General features: G+C 39.5%; 2 protein-coding genes across 4 annotated transcripts in view; both read right to left on the bottom strand.

Annotated features, from left to right (window-relative positions):
• lig1 (ligase I, DNA, ATP-dependent) overlaps positions 1–451 on the bottom strand; it is a 55,137-nt gene extending 54,686 nt beyond the window's left edge. Inside the window, exon 1 of the mRNA XM_044034641.1 lies at positions 286–451. Within this exon, the coding sequence (XP_043890576.1) occupies positions 286–302 (17 nt within the window). The 5' untranslated portion in view covers positions 303–451. The remainder of the gene's footprint in view (positions 1–285) is intronic.
• Positions 452–1,134: 683 nt separating this feature from the next.
• On the bottom strand, positions 1,135–11,690 carry LOC122765823 (ETS domain-containing transcription factor ERF-like). 3 transcript variants are annotated; one of them, XM_044020261.1, is made up of 7 exons: positions 11,534–11,690; positions 10,129–10,217; positions 6,868–6,925; positions 5,820–6,051; positions 5,384–5,504; positions 3,806–3,890; positions 1,135–1,810 (listed from the first exon to the last, which is right to left on the bottom strand). In XM_044020261.1, the coding sequence occupies exons 1-7, from the start codon at positions 11,562–11,564 to the stop codon at positions 1,497–1,499; spliced, it is 930 nt and encodes a 309-aa protein (XP_043876196.1). In that variant the 5' UTR covers positions 11,565–11,690; the 3' UTR covers positions 1,135–1,496. The 3 variants fall into 3 exon arrangements, with proteins under 3 accessions (XP_043876196.1, XP_043876203.1, XP_043876211.1); XM_044020268.1 differs by having other exon boundaries at positions 5,820–6,048; XM_044020276.1 differs by lacking the exons at positions 10,129–10,217; positions 11,534–11,690 and adding an exon at positions 7,291–7,715.
• Positions 11,691–16,014: the final 4,324 nt, after the last annotated feature.

The following is a 16,014-nucleotide window of genomic DNA, read 5'->3' as shown; positions in this document are numbered from 1 at the left end:
GAAAAAAAATCAAGGTTTTGTTCTGTGTGCACTGATGCACTAAAATTAATCCTGACATCAAAACAGACGCTGTGAACTATGCTGTTCAACTTCACAGCCTGTATAGTTACACAGCCAATTACACTGTACACGCTAAACCCACTTTAAAGAACATTTAACTCACTTTTTAGACAGCTAACTCGGGTCAGTTGATGCTAGCATAGGCTGAAACGGCACCAAGCTAACGCTACTTCCTCCTACCAAGCTAAAGTGAAGCCTTTGCTGACGGCGGTTCATTGTACTTACGCGATGCTGCGCTGCATTATGTGTCCGAAATGTCACTTTTAGCTGATGATAACGAATTAAAAAAGAAACGTTAAGTTGTGTAACAGGACGGATTTAAACCTCCGCATAACACACATACACACACACAGATACACTGTCTCGCGCCCCGCGAATAAACAGTTGGAATATTCGGCGCCAAAATGACATATCAGCCAAAGATCGTATAAAGAGAAGACGCTCACTCGGGATAAAAATTAATAATAATAATAATCTTGCACTCCTGTCAGTCTGAACATGTGGGAAAATGGGTTAATACTTGCTTGGTCCGTAAAATGTTTATGATTATAAGTTGCATTTCAATTTACTGAAACACAAGTAGTTTATAAATGAACAAAAGAATGACAAACAATGTACTTACTTTTAATATTTATTAAAAAATGTCATCGCTTTAATGTAACTCGTGGTTATGGTACCCAAAATCTGGTCAGAGTGACACCTCTTTAAGATTTTGCACATCTCAGCTCTGACTCTTTCCCGGGAAAAAAAAGGAAAAAAGAAAAAAAGCTGTGGCTGTAAAAAGTTTGTTGAAAAGTCAATGTTGCTACTGCCCCCTGCAGTGTCGGGGGTGGTACTGCTGTTGGTCCTGATGCTGCAGAGAAGACAAGCTGCTTTTTACTATGTGTGTGTGTACAAAATCAAATCCCCATCATTTAAATGACTACATCTTTATGAGATGTTTTAAAGTTAGACTGAGGTCAGGGTTAGGATTAGGATTAGGCCAGTCGTAATTATGATTAAGGTTAGATTAAGTCTCCAGGAAATGTATGTAAGTCAATGCAATGTCCTCTGAGGTGATGGAAACCAGTGTGTGTGTGTGTGTGTACGTGGCAAATGCGAAACAAACAGCTGAATAATGTAAGTTGAGTGCACTGCTTTATTGACTCAAACACAAGTGCCATGTTGTTAATTGTTTACTAGTGTAATTCCTCTGTCGATGTGGCATGAAAAGAAGAACAGCAGGGTTTCCTAATATATCCATTAAAAAAACACACACACACACACACAACACTCGACAATGTCCAGCTCAATAAATACAAAGTTTTTGTGTACATGAAATCACAGGCAGTGAATAATAAACTACTCTACACTAAGCTCCAAAGGACACAAGATGATGAGAGTGTATTTAGGGAAAGAGAACACAGTCCATCTGTTGTAGAGTTTGTTCTTCTCCTTCAGTGTGGGTCACTCCCCGTTCTTCTCTCCTCCCCTTGAAGTTCTTCAGTCCTCTTCACGGCAGCACCGAGCAGACTTTGATGCAGACTGTGGTTCAGATCCCAACCTGCGAGGCTCTTCTGCGGCCAGCTGTGAGCGACGGCGGCGTGTCGGGCCGAGGTGAGGTGAGATGCGAGGCCTGGTTCCCTAACATTGACCCCCACATGTCCAGGGGCAGAGATTAAGGGGAAGGGGCCGTGCAGAGCCAGAGAAGACGGGATGATCTTCGGGAGGCAGCAGGGGGACAGGAAGGGGTGAGGCACAGGGGGTGCCGCTGTCAGGGAAGGGAGAGGTCCGAAAATTTAAAATCATAGTATGTAACTTTTAACCCTTCTGTTACCATCCTGTCGTCGCTGACAGGATTTGGCATGTGTACTTCTCATTACCGTAACTCCCAGACCGTTTCCCATCACTCAAGAAGAGTGCTTCTTGTCCCCACCCATCCCGGCTCTACTGCTGAATACACACAAACGCTCCCTCGGCTCAGAGCATACAAAAATAACGTCACATCGCTTCTGTTTCTGTGCACAGAGACCAAAGAGAGGCATAATAATAATAATATAATAATAATAGCATCAGCACTTTTGTTGAAAACAATCAACAAAAGTGACGCACTGCTGCTTTAATATCACATCACTATTTTCCCATCAGGAAATTGGAAAACATCCAAGCTGAGGCAGAGCAGGTGTAACTCATATTAATTTGGCATTTCAATGTAAGAACAGCAATAAAACGTGAATAAATTAAGGTAAAGTGCATTAATAAACCTCACCTCAGAAACAATAATGTGAGGGGGAAAACTAATCTGATCTCCATGGCAACTGAACACATTTTGCTCAGGATCCTGCTCAACCACTGAAGGTCTGACACTGAATTTTTCTTTTCATTTATTCTGTGTATGAAATAAATAAATAATTATAAGAGAGAGCAATTGTTGTCCTAAATGAAGTGGACTGGGATACATTCTAAAATAAACAAGGGGGGGGGGGACTTTTGTTTTTATTTTACAAAAACATCTTCATGGTCAAGAGTGGAAAGGAGATGCTGTTTCCTTGTGAAGGAAACGAAAACAAGCCATTTAACTCAAAATATCTGCAGCGTACGAGCACTAAACAGTGACTATGGATTAAATAACAGTAACGTTAGTGGTCGACAAGTTAGCGTAAGACAAGCTATATTTCATATGTCGTCATCATCATCATTATTATCATTATTATATTGAATTAAATTAATTATAAAGGAAAAAAACACTTAAATAAATTCTTCTTTTGTGACATACAGTAAATGTCAGTTGTCCAGATACTTTTATTATTTACATATATATATATATATGTATGGGAGTCAGTATATACCTGTACTGATAATGTTAAGTATTTCATGGTTATTTTTCTGTTTTTCATGTGTAATATTGTATACAAGTTATTATTATTATTTTAACAGTGTTTACTCATGTGTGGGCCACAGTCCCCCTGCTGGGCCTGGATAGTACTGCAGGTGGACCGTGGGGAGGTCCTTACAGAGTAATACAATTTTGAATTAAGCTTCAAAATCACCGTAAAATGTCTATAACTTAATTTATTTAATGATAATAATAGTGAAAATAATAATCAAAATTAATAAAACAATGCTAAAGAAAATATAAAAACGCTTAACCCTTTGAAAATGTTAGAAAACCTCAACCTTCCACTTGATTTGCGCCCACGTATTTTATTTGACACTTTTAAGAACACATTTATTTTTAATTGTAGTGTTTTAGGAGACATTTGAAATCAGAAAAGTCATGTTTTTCTCTGCATAAATGTAAGAGTTCTGGAACTGTAACCTGGAACAAGTCTCTCCCTGGTGTCAAAGGAAACCATTTGTGTTGATGAGAGTCGCGATTTAAAGGATTGAGCACTTTCAGAGGTATAATTGGGCCGTGGTGTTCTTACGTTTGGGAATGGCTGATCGCAAGGATTATGGCCACGTTTAAAGATTCCAATATTCTATCAAAACTCTGAGCTTTGGTTGAATTTGGTCATAAAAAAGAATAATGAAATTGTGGTACAAAATAGATAAAATAGCACTCGGAGTCCTCTGCTAAGACTTTAACACTTTGACACCTGTGGTTTACAAACCCCAACCTGAATATTCTTTATTTTGATCCACTGGATCTGTTTAGAACTTCACCCTCTTACATAAACATGATAGAATTCTTTATGATCCAACACAAATCTCCAAAAGGACCCACAGCAATGATCTGTCCCCGTCTCCACCGCGGTGTCCTTACCTCTGTCCATCACTGAGCCTCCACACAGAGGAAGACCAGTCTCAGCGGGGAGGCGAGGGAATGGAAGTGGAGCGCTCTGTAGCAGCTGTGACACGTGGAGGGTGGACATGAAATGGGATCAATGAATGACATGGATCTTTTAAAACCTGTGGCTCTCAAAGTGTGACACGCGTACCACCAGTGGTGATTGAGGAAGAGGAGGACGACAGAGAGAGCGACATTATTTACGCCACTGTGTTGGTATTTAACTTCAAGAGGTCAATATTTTGGTGCTTGGTATAAAGCAGTTTGAGAGCCACTGTTTTAAAACGGCACAGTCTGACATGACGAGCACAAAATGTTAAGAACACCAGGTTCAGTTTGGAAGACGGAGGATTAAGGTTATAGTTCATGTATATTGATGAGTGGTTGCCTGTGTTCTGTATATATATATACATATATATATATATATGTATATATATATATATATATATATATATACACATATATATGTATATATATATATATATATATGTATATATATATATACATACATACATAAAGTCAACACCTCCACAACCTCCTGTGTGCCTGATTTTCTGTTCTCAAATCAAACCTGACACCGCCACACATCAAAAAACACAGAAGTACCACTTTAAGACATTAATCGCCTTATTAGCAGGAAGGTGTTCCTGATATTTTGCACACTGTTGGCCTCATTTAAACGTTACGACCTTAATTATACCCGATATTAAGAGTTTTATTCCACTCTGGGAGTTCCTTCTGCGATAGCTCACAGTACATTTTTAAAGCGACTGCAATTATACAGCACTCTTTTTTTCCTTCGCCACAGTCTGAGCTTTAATTAAGCAAACTGTGGTGCTTTGTATAAGACAGTTGGAAACTTAAGCCTATAGTTTTCCTGAGAATATGATAAAACTTTAAGACACTGGCTCCCTTCACTGTTAGAAGATCACTCAGTTGGTCAGTTTTATACAGAAAACAGTTTCAGTAATGTATTCCTTTAAATTTATTCAAATTCACATTACAAGATAAAGTTGAAGAAACTGTTTCTATTAAAAGTTGGGTCCAGTTTTTAAAGGTATATTCTTCTTCTTCAAGTATTGTGGAATAAAACTCTTCTCATACCCACATGTTCTTAAAGCCATTTTTCACACACTCATGTCATTAAAGGTTCAGTGTGTAACATTCAGGATTGTATTCTGTAAGTGTAAGTGGGTTTTGGTAGCTTTAAAATTTTGAAGTGAGTCGAAGTGATCGTGAGTGTTTTATTGCCTATTTTCCTCTAAATGGGAACAAAATTCCCATGTTACTGATGTTATAAGTAAGAAATAGCCTCATTTTCTCATAGATGTCAATTCAAATGCAAATATCTTTGGGGTTAACCCCAAAAAAACCATCCTTTCTGGTATGCTAAGGCCACCGTAGTTGTCATGAAGGGTCCAACTGCAGCCGCAGCCTCTCAGAAGGAAAAAACACGCCCAATTCTTTCCCTGGGCGACTCCCTGTCACTTCAGTGTCCCTAATTCTTACACACTGCACCTTTAAGGTTGTGATATGGGAAGATGAAGCAATGACCTGGTGTCCCGGCGGCGGTAGATATCCTGGATAATTGACCAGGATGAGTTTGCTGAAGTTGAACTTGTAGGTGAATCTTTTCCCTTTGGTCTTGTGCAGGATGCGTTTGTTGTAGTAGTATCTGAAAATCGATATGTTATGTCTAGATCATAAACTTCACACAAACTTCACGGCACAGCTGTGTCTGTATGTGATATGCACTCATGTTTTCTGTCGGGGGCGCTCCACATAAAAAGAGCTTCCTGAATGGCATGTGTTGCATCTGTGGGTTTATTTTATTTTTATTTAATTTGACAAAACATGTTGGCGAGGGAGTATTTGGTATTTACAGCATCAGCCTGAGGGAGAAGCTATGGAGAGAGGGGAGGATTTCACACATTCACAGTTTAAGGAGCACAGTAAATCTAACCTCACTGGTGCTTTTTTTTTGCCTCACCTGAGCGCCCGACTCAGCTTGTCGTAGTTCATGTGCGGTTTGCCCTTCCTCTCGCCCCACAGCCTCGCCAACCTCTCGGGGTCCCGGATGACAAACTCGCCCCACTCCCCTCCCCAGCCGATGGCTCCTCCCTCGCCCCGCCCCAGCAGCTCCAACAGGAAGTGCCACAGCTGCACCTGTCTGGAACCTGGAGACCAGGCCGGTTTATAGGCCCAGTCTGGAAACAGCACTGCTGAAGAAGAAAGAGACACACTTTCAAACATCACGAAAACTGTTGAAGGAAACTCTTCCATCATTGTTATGTGGCACTGAGTAATGAAAAGATTACAAGAAAAAGTGTTTTAATGGAAAATATTGACTCAACACCAAAGATAATCTTTCTTTCTTGTTTCAAATGTACGCATTAGTGACCTCTAGTGGTCAGACTGCAGATTACAACATGCCTTTGCTTAAGTAAATAAAAATATGTTAATTCAAACACATTCTATTCAATTTCTCCCAATAAACCCAATAAACAAATTGCATTTACTAAATGACAAAAAATCCTTTCTGGTATGCTAAGGCCACCATAGTTCTTAAGAAGGGTCCAACTGCAGGGTCCAAATGAACCTTTTACCGAGCAACAGTCGTAGTCGAAGGCTGGAGTCAGGGGTGTTGATACAGAAAAGGTAGAGCAGGTACTTGCCTGGGGCCCCTGGGCTCAGAGAGGACCCACAAAAATTGTTGATTTCTTCCAAAGGAACAACAATTTTGTGAAAATTCACTAAACTCGTATGATACGGATACATACAGTACAAGAACAACAACAACATGGTTGTAAACCCCCCCTGTTGCCTCAGGCCCTCAAAGTCCCTTGAAACACCCCTGGCTGCAGACAGACAACAAAACACTGTTTTGGCCGACAGGAGATGTAAAACTACAGTTACTAGAGTGATTATGAGTGTAAAACTAATATAAAATGTACATTAAATATCACAAATATTCATATTTTATCATAGGCCACAAAACCAGGACATAAAATAACACAATTCCTCACACACAGTCTTACCTCTGCTCCAGTAAGGCGATGAAAGGTGTCCGACTGCCGAGCTGCAGCTGCACTGCATCTGAAAACACACAATGTGTGAAAAAAGAAATGCCAATGAGCTGTCACACGGCGTTGAATTAACATGCCTGACAAAGCTCATAAATTTATGTACTGTAACTGATGAGCAGCCCCTGCTCTCGACAAGATTAAGTCATCTTTTCATACACAAATCTAAACCCAGGACAAAGACTGCACACGGCGTCAATATCGGCGCGATGATGAGTAAATATAAGGTTCACAGTCCTGTTTACTAATGAAACAGCTGAATGGATTAAAGAGGAAATCCCAGTAATCTTCAATAAAGTGAACGTGAGAGTGATTTTTTTTTTGTTCATCTTTGAAGCAACTGTTTACTTTCTTTCTGTAATTTAATGCAACACTCACACACATCATGCAGTCACAGACGCAGTGACCTTCCCAGGGAAGTGAAAACTCATCTCTGGTAAAAGTGCTTCACGTAACCCTTCACTGACTGAATGATGTGCTCCTCCTCCACAGGCTGTAATGTCCTTTATTTCCTCCTCTCTCACACACACTCACACATTCACACACTCTGCTCAACTTTAACATGTATAAGGACAAATGAAGCAAAACTTGGTTGGTTGAATGAATGGTTGGTAAACTGGTCAGTCAGTCAGTTGTTTGGTTAGTTGGGTCATTGATTGGTTTGTCAGTGGGTGGGTTGGAGAGAGGGACTGTTGTGTGGTTAGTTTGTAGGTTTGTTAGTTGGTTGATTTCAGGGATAGGTATGGAGGTAAGTAGTTTGTTGGTTTGGTTGGTTGATTAGTTTGGTTGGTGTGTGGGTTTGTCAGTTGGTTAATTAGTTGTTTGGTTGGTTGGTAAATTGGTAGGTTGATTGTTGGTCAATGGCTAGCCAGTTATTGGGTTTGTGAGTGGTTTGGTTAGTTGTTTGGTTTGTCAGTTGTTTGGTGCGTTGGTTAGTTAGTTGGTTGGTCAATGGGTAGGTCGAAGGGGATGGGTAGAGAGGTAGGTGGATTTTTTGGGTTAGTTGGTTGGTTGGTCGGTCAGTTGTGTGGTTGATTGGTTGGTCAGGTGTGTGGTTGATTGGTTAGTTGGTTGATCAGTTGTTTGGTTGGTGGGTGATGGCCAGCCAGTTAGTTGGTTGGTGAGTGGTTTGGTTGATCAGATATTTGGTTGGTTAGCGGTTTGGTTGTTTGGTCAGTGGTTGATTGGTTGACAGGCAGTTAGTTGGTTGGTGAGTGGTTTGGTTAGTTGTTTGGTTGGTGGGCAGGTCGAAGAGGGTGGGCAGAGAGGTAGGTAGTTTTTTTGGGCCAGTTGGTTGAATTGTTGGTTGTTTCGTTGGTGGGCTGACCGGGCCAGTTGGTTGGTTGGCAAGTTGTTTTTTTAAATAAACAAATAAAATAAATAAATTTTATGTGACTCAGTGCTCTGACTACATGGTCTGTTGCACAACAGTCACAACAACACATTAAATAAAGTACAAGAAACACGAACACAAAAGAAAGACACAAAAATACAAAAGTGAAAGAATTTAACATACCATGATGCCCATGTTCCAGTCAATCCTCTGAACACTCATTTTTCAAATCCTCTGCTTTTATTTCAAACCATTTATATCTTGTCAGAATTCTCTTGCTGTTTGGCCTAAAATTAAATGGTAAATGATAAATGAACTGCATTTACAGCAGCATATGTAGCATTTTACAACTACACAAAAAAACATACAGGTCACCTTCAACTATTCATACACTGTCCCTGTTCATTGCATTTAATATATCCCAGTCTGGGCTTCAGCGTCACGTTGACTTGCAGACTGGAGGAGCAAGGGGATCGAAACACTGACCTTTGGATTATTATACGACCTCTACCCTCCTTGGACCACCGGTGCCCCTGGTTACCCTGCCTGCGCATTTGGTTTTCATGCATTGGATCACTTTCTGCTTTATACTGCTGTATAAATGTGTGGTGTTTTAACCTCTGTTGAATAGTTCATTTCAACCAGGTAACATTGTCATGATACAGTGTTGTCTCAAACTCTCTCCAGGACAGAAGACAGACAGGACCACTGGTTCACTACTTTTTCCTGCTGCTGTATTTTGCTATTTTTCTATGAAAGTGAAAATTAAAGCTGGGCCATTTTTGTGATCGTATCGCCCCCTAATGAAATGAAATTTAAAGTGAACCCTTCATCTCCAACTCCTCCTCCTCCTCCTCAGCTGTGCAGAGAGTGTGCCGCCTGTGACCGCACTGCTCCGCAGAGAAGGCTGCGCTCCGTCACGTCACCTCTCTTTTCCCCCTGAATGACATCTATACAAGGAGGTGGAGGCTCAGCGAAGCTCACGAGACGCGACACTTCACACCCCGACTGTGGGACTGTGTCAGGCAGAGGTCAGGCAGAGGTCAGGCAGACGTCGCCGCAGTCACAGAAGACGAGTTCCTACAACTCAGCTCCCTTTTCCAGATCCCCAATACACACACACTGTACTTTAAACAAATATGAATTACTGCAGTATTTACAGAGGTGCAAAGAAAAAAAAAGTACATTTACTTATGTTACTGTAAGTAGTTTGTTCAATCCTAACCCTTTATGAACCTCCTCCTGCTGTTAAAACATCTATAAGTCATTTTTACTCATTTTGAATGAGCTTTTTTACCTTGTAAAAATGAAATCAAAGTAACTATACTTTTATTGAGTATAATATTGTATTATTTGTATTTGTATCCACTGTTGTAAATTCACCCTCTATGTTATTCTACTTTTTAATATTACTTTACTTTTTTTTAACTGTTTTTTTTGTTGTTGATTCTTCGCATGGAAACAGAGCTCCCCACATAATTTAGCACATTTTCTACTTTGTGACTTTAAAAAAACTACTTAAGGAATATTTGCAGGGCAGTTAATCAACTTCCAAACGCTTTTCACACTTACACACAATCGTGCCAAAATATCAGTGCAAAAAAACGCAGCTCTGTGCCTCTGTAATTCAGTGAAAACATGAGGGCGTGTGTGTCTGTTTTCCTCTCTTTGCTTTTATTGCTTGTTTGGTTGATAAACTGCAAATTAAAGCTCATTGTTCTCGGCAGAAAGAGGCTAAACATGCAAGTCTAATGATCTAATGATATCACAAAAAAAAAAAAAAGGTCCTAACTAATCACTTCATAAGTGTGTCTCATTTAAAAAGTGTGGTTTGATTAAAGGCTCCTGTGAACATTTAATAGTAATTAAATTGGTCCCGTTACCTCGTTCGGAGCCGCAGTGGAGGAGGAGGAGGAGGCTTCGTTAGACGGATAACAGCGACCAGCTCGTCTGTGTCGGGCCCACTTCAAGTCTACGAGGAGGAGAAAAAGGATGAAGGCACCGAATCTTTAAACCCTCTATCTCATCTCACCCCCCAACCACACACTCCCCCCACACCCTCCCTTCTCCTGTAACACCCCCACCCATTCCCATCTCAGAATTAAGGAGACGAGGTTTAAAAGTAAAACATAATCTACTATGTACTATACTCTTTTTTAACCAGAGGTAAAATATCATATGATATGAAATGTAAAGAATGTTCAGTTTAAAGTCATGAATTCATTTTTCATGAATAATTGAGTAGGTTTTTTGTGTACTTGTACCAGTGATATTTAAACTTTTTAATTTTACTTTTACTTTTTTTTGAAGTACTGTACTTTGCTGTGTTTTCAATCAAATCTGTTACTGAGTAAAACAAATGTTGGCCTGAATTTAAATAAAGAAATAAAAAAAAAGTTCATGCACTGGAAACTTTGGCAGCAAATGATGAGGACAGGTGAACGATGAGGACAGGTGAATGATGTGGACAGGTGAATGAATGATGTGGACAGGTGAATGATGAGGACAGGTGAATGATGTGGACATGAATGATGAGGACAGGTGAGCAATGATGAGGACAGGTGAGCGATGAGGACAGGTGAGCGATGAGGACAGGTGAATGAATGATGAGGACAGGTGAAAGATGAGGACAGGTGAATGATGAGGACCGGTGAAAGATGAGGACAGGTGAAGGATGAGGACAGGTGAACAATGAGGACAGGTGAATAATAATAATGAATGAAGACAAAGGCACAGATTTTTGCCTGGATGGATACAAACTTGTCTATGTTAACAGAAGAAACAAAGGTGGAGGAGGAGTGGCCCTGTTCATTGACAATAACATCGAGTATGAGATTGTACAAAATATGTCTGAAGCTGTCTACAAAGAAACAGATGTAAATGGTGCTTATGATTCCTTTTTGCAAATATTTAAAACGCTGTATGATAGACACTGTCCTGTAAAGAAAAGACCCGCAAATCAGAATAAGGAGGGGAAACCATGGCTAACAAAAACATTGATAAATGCCTGCAAAAAGAAAAACACCCTGTATAGACAATACATGAGATTAAGGACGGAACAGTCAGAAATGAGATACAAACGATATAGGAACAAACTAAACAGCATCCGAAATGATCGCAAGAAAGAATACTACAGTAATCTGCTAGCAGAAAACATGAACTATACTAAAAAACTATGGGATATTCTAAACGATGTGATCAAAAACAAAAACACAAAACCTAGCTATCCTCTCTACTTCAAGGACAATAACAAGGAAATCATAGCAGAAAGATTTAATGAATTCTTACTCAATGTGGGGCCGAATCTGGGGAAGAACATTCCTGACTCACTGACTTCACTGGGACCACGTTGATAAGGACAGAGACAGAAACCCCAGCACTATGTTTCTCACCCCAGTGAAGGACAGAGAGATTAGACACCTGGTCAACAAATGTGTAGCAAAAACATCCATGGATGTAGATAACCTCGACATGAAGCTAAAATAGAAAGTAATAGATGACAGGGACATTTCCCATCAAAATTAAAGTGGCAAAAGTAGTGCCATTGCTCAAGAAAGGGGACATACACAAATTTAATAATTACAGACCAGTCTCAATACTACCACAAGTGTCAAAAATCCTAGAGAAACTATTTAACGATAGGCTGGACAACTTCATTAACAAACACAATCTGCTACATGAGGACAGGTGAATGATGAGGACAGGTGTACGATGAGGACAGGTGAATGATGAGGACAGGTAATGAGGACAGGTGAATGATGAGGACAGGTGAATGAGTGATGAGGACAGGTGAATGATGAGGACAGGTGTACGATGAGGACAGGTGAATGATGGGGACAGGTGAATGATGTGGACAGGTGAATGAATGATGAGGACAAGTGAATGATGAGGACAGGTGTGCGATGAGGACAGGTGAATGATGAGGACAGGTGAATGATGTGGACAGGTGAATGAATGATGAGGACAGGTGAATGAATGATGAGGACAGTGGTGGACAGGTGAATGATGATGTGGACAGGTGAATGAATGATGAAGACAGGTGAACGATGAGGACAGGTGAATGATGTGGACAAGTGAATGAATGATGAGGACAGGTGAGCATGAGGACAGGTGAATGATGTGGACAGGTGAATGAATGATGAGGACAGGTGAATGATGTGGACAGGTGAATGAATGATGAGGACAGGTGAACGATGAGCACAGGTGAATGATCAGACAGGTGAATTGGTGTTAATTAAGGTCCCTGAGTGAGTGAGAAAGTGAAAGCATTGTGACCTTTGACCCATGTTGACTGATAATTATGTGTTTGCATATTTTATTTAGTCAGCACTTTAATTTGTAAAAACAGTTCATGTGAGATTTGTGTCCCCTTGTCCTTTTTGCATGACACAAGAAAGAAGTAACTCAAGTTTACTCTGAGTAAATTTTAATTTCAGTTACTCTTTCCACCACCATGAAGATTTTTTTTTATCATTCCATTTCAAAACAAACACTTTTATTCTGAAATTCTGTGAATGCAACAACATCAACAAATATCATTATTGCAAAAAATGTGACCCTTTTTCACATGACCGCCTTCCAAATCCATCAATGACTCCAAAAGAAAGAAGGATTTAATGAGTTTTACTGCGATCTGTGATAAATCCAGGTGAACTGCAGCTGCTTCCATGTCAGGACTGAGTGAGTTGAAGAAGGAGACATGACCCAGTGAAGGCTTTTAAAGAAAAATAAAGCCTCTTTCACTGGTGTAACCAGGAATTTTACAACTGGGTGAAGCCACTAAAAGAACGGTGATTTTTAATGAATATCTAATTGCAATTATGTGGGATATCAAAAGGAACGGTAATTTTTACATCATTATTCAAATTTGAATTTGAAAAAACCCATTTCAAATGATGACTGTGTGATATTTGTGCAGATCTGTGAGAAACTAAGATGCCCTCTTCATTCTGTAGAATAACATGTGTATAAAATAAATCATGACAAGGATTCTGCACAGTTTGAGAACCATGGTAATGGAGGGAAAAAGTGCATAGTGTTGCACCTGAAAAAAAAGTTGAAGTGATGAACTCGACACCAGAGTCTCTCTCTTAAACTCCACTACAGCTGCTCCTCACTCCACACACTGTGACTTTCTCAAAGGTCAACAGCCTGTTCAATATTCTGCCACACACACTCAGGAGGCTGTGAAGGCTGTGAAGGCTGTGAAGGCGACAGTGGCACAGTCTGAAGGCGCTGACGTCGTCCCGAACACAAGTTGGCGAGTCTCAATTACAACAGGACCATAAATGAAAAAAAGCTTCTTTTAATTTATTTGAGATTTAATTAACTGCTGTCCTACATCGGCGGTTCTACAGTGACTGATTTACATGTAAGTACGAAAGGAAAGAGTTTAAACCTGGAGTGAGGACATCTCACATCTTTGAAGGGTTTTTTGGAGGATTAAGATCTGGTTTTAGGGTTAGGACAATGCCGTTTGGACCCCACCATGTACATATGTCCAGCTAACCCTCAGACCCGCACAAGGAAGAGGAGAATATATTTGCACCTGCTTTCAAATGTGAGGGATGTGTTTAAAGTCCAATTACAATTAAATTTAACAAGGTTTAAAAAAATAACATGGTTAGATTGTAAATTGATTTGGTTAGTCTCAGATTACAAATGGGTTAGGGTTAGAGCCAAAGAATAACAGGGTTAGGGTTAAGGTAAGGAGCTAGGGAATGTCTGTGAGGGTCCTCACTTTAAATCCTGTGCAAAGAAAGTGGACAAAGACAAACTTCCAGCATCAATCCGTTTGTGATATGGACACACACGTCTCTATACATCCCTTGTTTTGCACACACACACACACACACCATCATCCCTTTAGAAGTGATAGCTGACACCGGAGGCTTTTAATTCCAGTGTAAATACAAATACTCTCCCAGACAGCTATCAATTATGTATGCTGCTAATTGAGTAGAATGTTGTGCTTCCAGCAGCACCACGGAGCCACATGCAGAGAGCCTGAAACCACACACACACACACACACACACACACGTATACCGTAGTATAATCCTGATTAAGAGCACAGCATCTCCACATCACTGTTCATTTGTTCTGCGTATGTGTGCAGTACTACCTGAGAATAACACCGGCGGTGATGATGACGGTGAGGATGAAGGAGATTCCACCGGCCAAGAAACAGCAACGGCAAACCTTTAAGTCACTCAGATTAAAATATTCTCACTCAGATTAAAAGAGCTCGTAGCAGGAGATTCTACCATCATCGACGACGGAAATATGAACGCGTGAAAATAATGTCACGTAAGAGACGGATAGGGGACATTACTATGTACACACTGTGGGACAGTATGTAATGATAATGATAATGATATTTAAAGGGTTAGGGATATTTGTGTTTTATCACAAACTACCGAGTACAAGTCTTAAAGTATATGACATTTAATGTACTTAAGTATCAAAAGTTTTATAGTTTTACATTTTCTGATATAAAATGTACTAGGATTGAGCCACGGTGGCTCAGTGGTAGGGCGAGTTGTCTTTCAATTCCTGGCTCTGCTAGTTTATACGTGTCCTTGAGCAAAGACACTTAACCCCATGTTGCAGCGTGTGAATGGGTGAAAACTGTAGTGTTAAAGCAGCTCTATATAACTACAGACCATAATATACCAACTCTTCTTCTAGTAAGTACAGTAACAAAGTATTTGCACTTAAGTTACATTACAACACTGTGTACCTATGCAGTATTTTCAGCTCAGTACATATATTAGAGTTGTATAGGGAAAATATTATCATCCTCCAAATAGTCTGGAACTCAATCACACTGGTTTTCTCAGAGAAAAGAAGCTTGATATATCAATATATATATATATATATATATATATATATATATATATATATATATATATATATATATATATATATATATATATACATACATAAATATATATATGTGTATATATGTATATGTATATATGTATATATATGTGTATATATGTATATATGTGTATGTGTATATATATATATATATATATATATATATATATATATATATATATATATATATATATATATATACATATATACATAGGTATATATATATATATATATATATATATATATATATATATATATATAAATAAATAAAAGAAAAGGAAGAGAACATTGCTACTGCTCATGGACACACACACACACACACACACACAGAGATAACAAAAGGAAGAGGAAGAGGCCTCACAGTGAGTATAAAAGCTGACAGTTTGGAAATTGAGCCTTCGGACTGATAGAGCCGCCCATGTAGCATCCACAAGATGACAGAGAGAGAGATTTAAACAAATGGGCTGAATATTGAGGCGAGCAGCAGCGTTGCTGGGGGAATATTACTGTAAAGATGTAATATAAACACAGAACTGTGGGAGGAAAAAAAAAACACTCCTCTCTCCTCTCCTCCTCTCTCCTCTCTCCTCTCCTCCTCCTTATTTACTCTTTGGCGTTTCTCTGCGTGATATTAGGCCCGTCTATCACGGACAGAAGCAGAGCAGGAAATAAGAAAACAAATATAATGAAAGACTTCTGCTCGGGTATAATAAGACTTCACAGTCCCCGAGGGGTAATTTAGGCAGCGCCACTAAATAAAAAAATAAAAAAATAAAAAAGGGGGCCGTGAGACGGGAATTTGCTTTCCCACTGAGATAGATATTCTGTGTGTGTGTGTGTGTTATGTTTTTTCCTCCTGTCCTTCTGCAAGTGGCATTATCTCCTCTGT

The sequence above is a fragment of the Solea senegalensis genome, linkage group LG1 (assembly GCF_019176455.1).
Source record: "Solea senegalensis isolate Sse05_10M linkage group LG1, IFAPA_SoseM_1, whole genome shotgun sequence".
Lineage (NCBI taxonomy): Eukaryota > Metazoa > Chordata > Actinopteri > Pleuronectiformes > Soleidae > Solea > Solea senegalensis.
Note: the sequence above shows the minus strand (reverse complement) of the source record. Positions and strands in the feature narration are given on the sequence as shown.

Bases quoted from the DNA above. Each gene is read 5' to 3' on its own strand.
- LOC122765823 (XM_044020261.1), bottom strand. From the start codon at position 11,564: ATGTTCTTCCCCAGATTCGGCCCCACATTGA. The intron at 6,926-10,128 runs GTAACGGGACCA...GTGTGTTTTCAG, and splicing joins CCACTGCGGCTCCGAACGAG to ATGCAGTGCAGCTGCAGCTC. The intron at 1,811-3,805 runs GTAAGGACACCG...CTTCCCTGACAG, and splicing joins AGGCTCAGTGATGGACAGAG to CGGCACCCCCTGTGCCTCAC.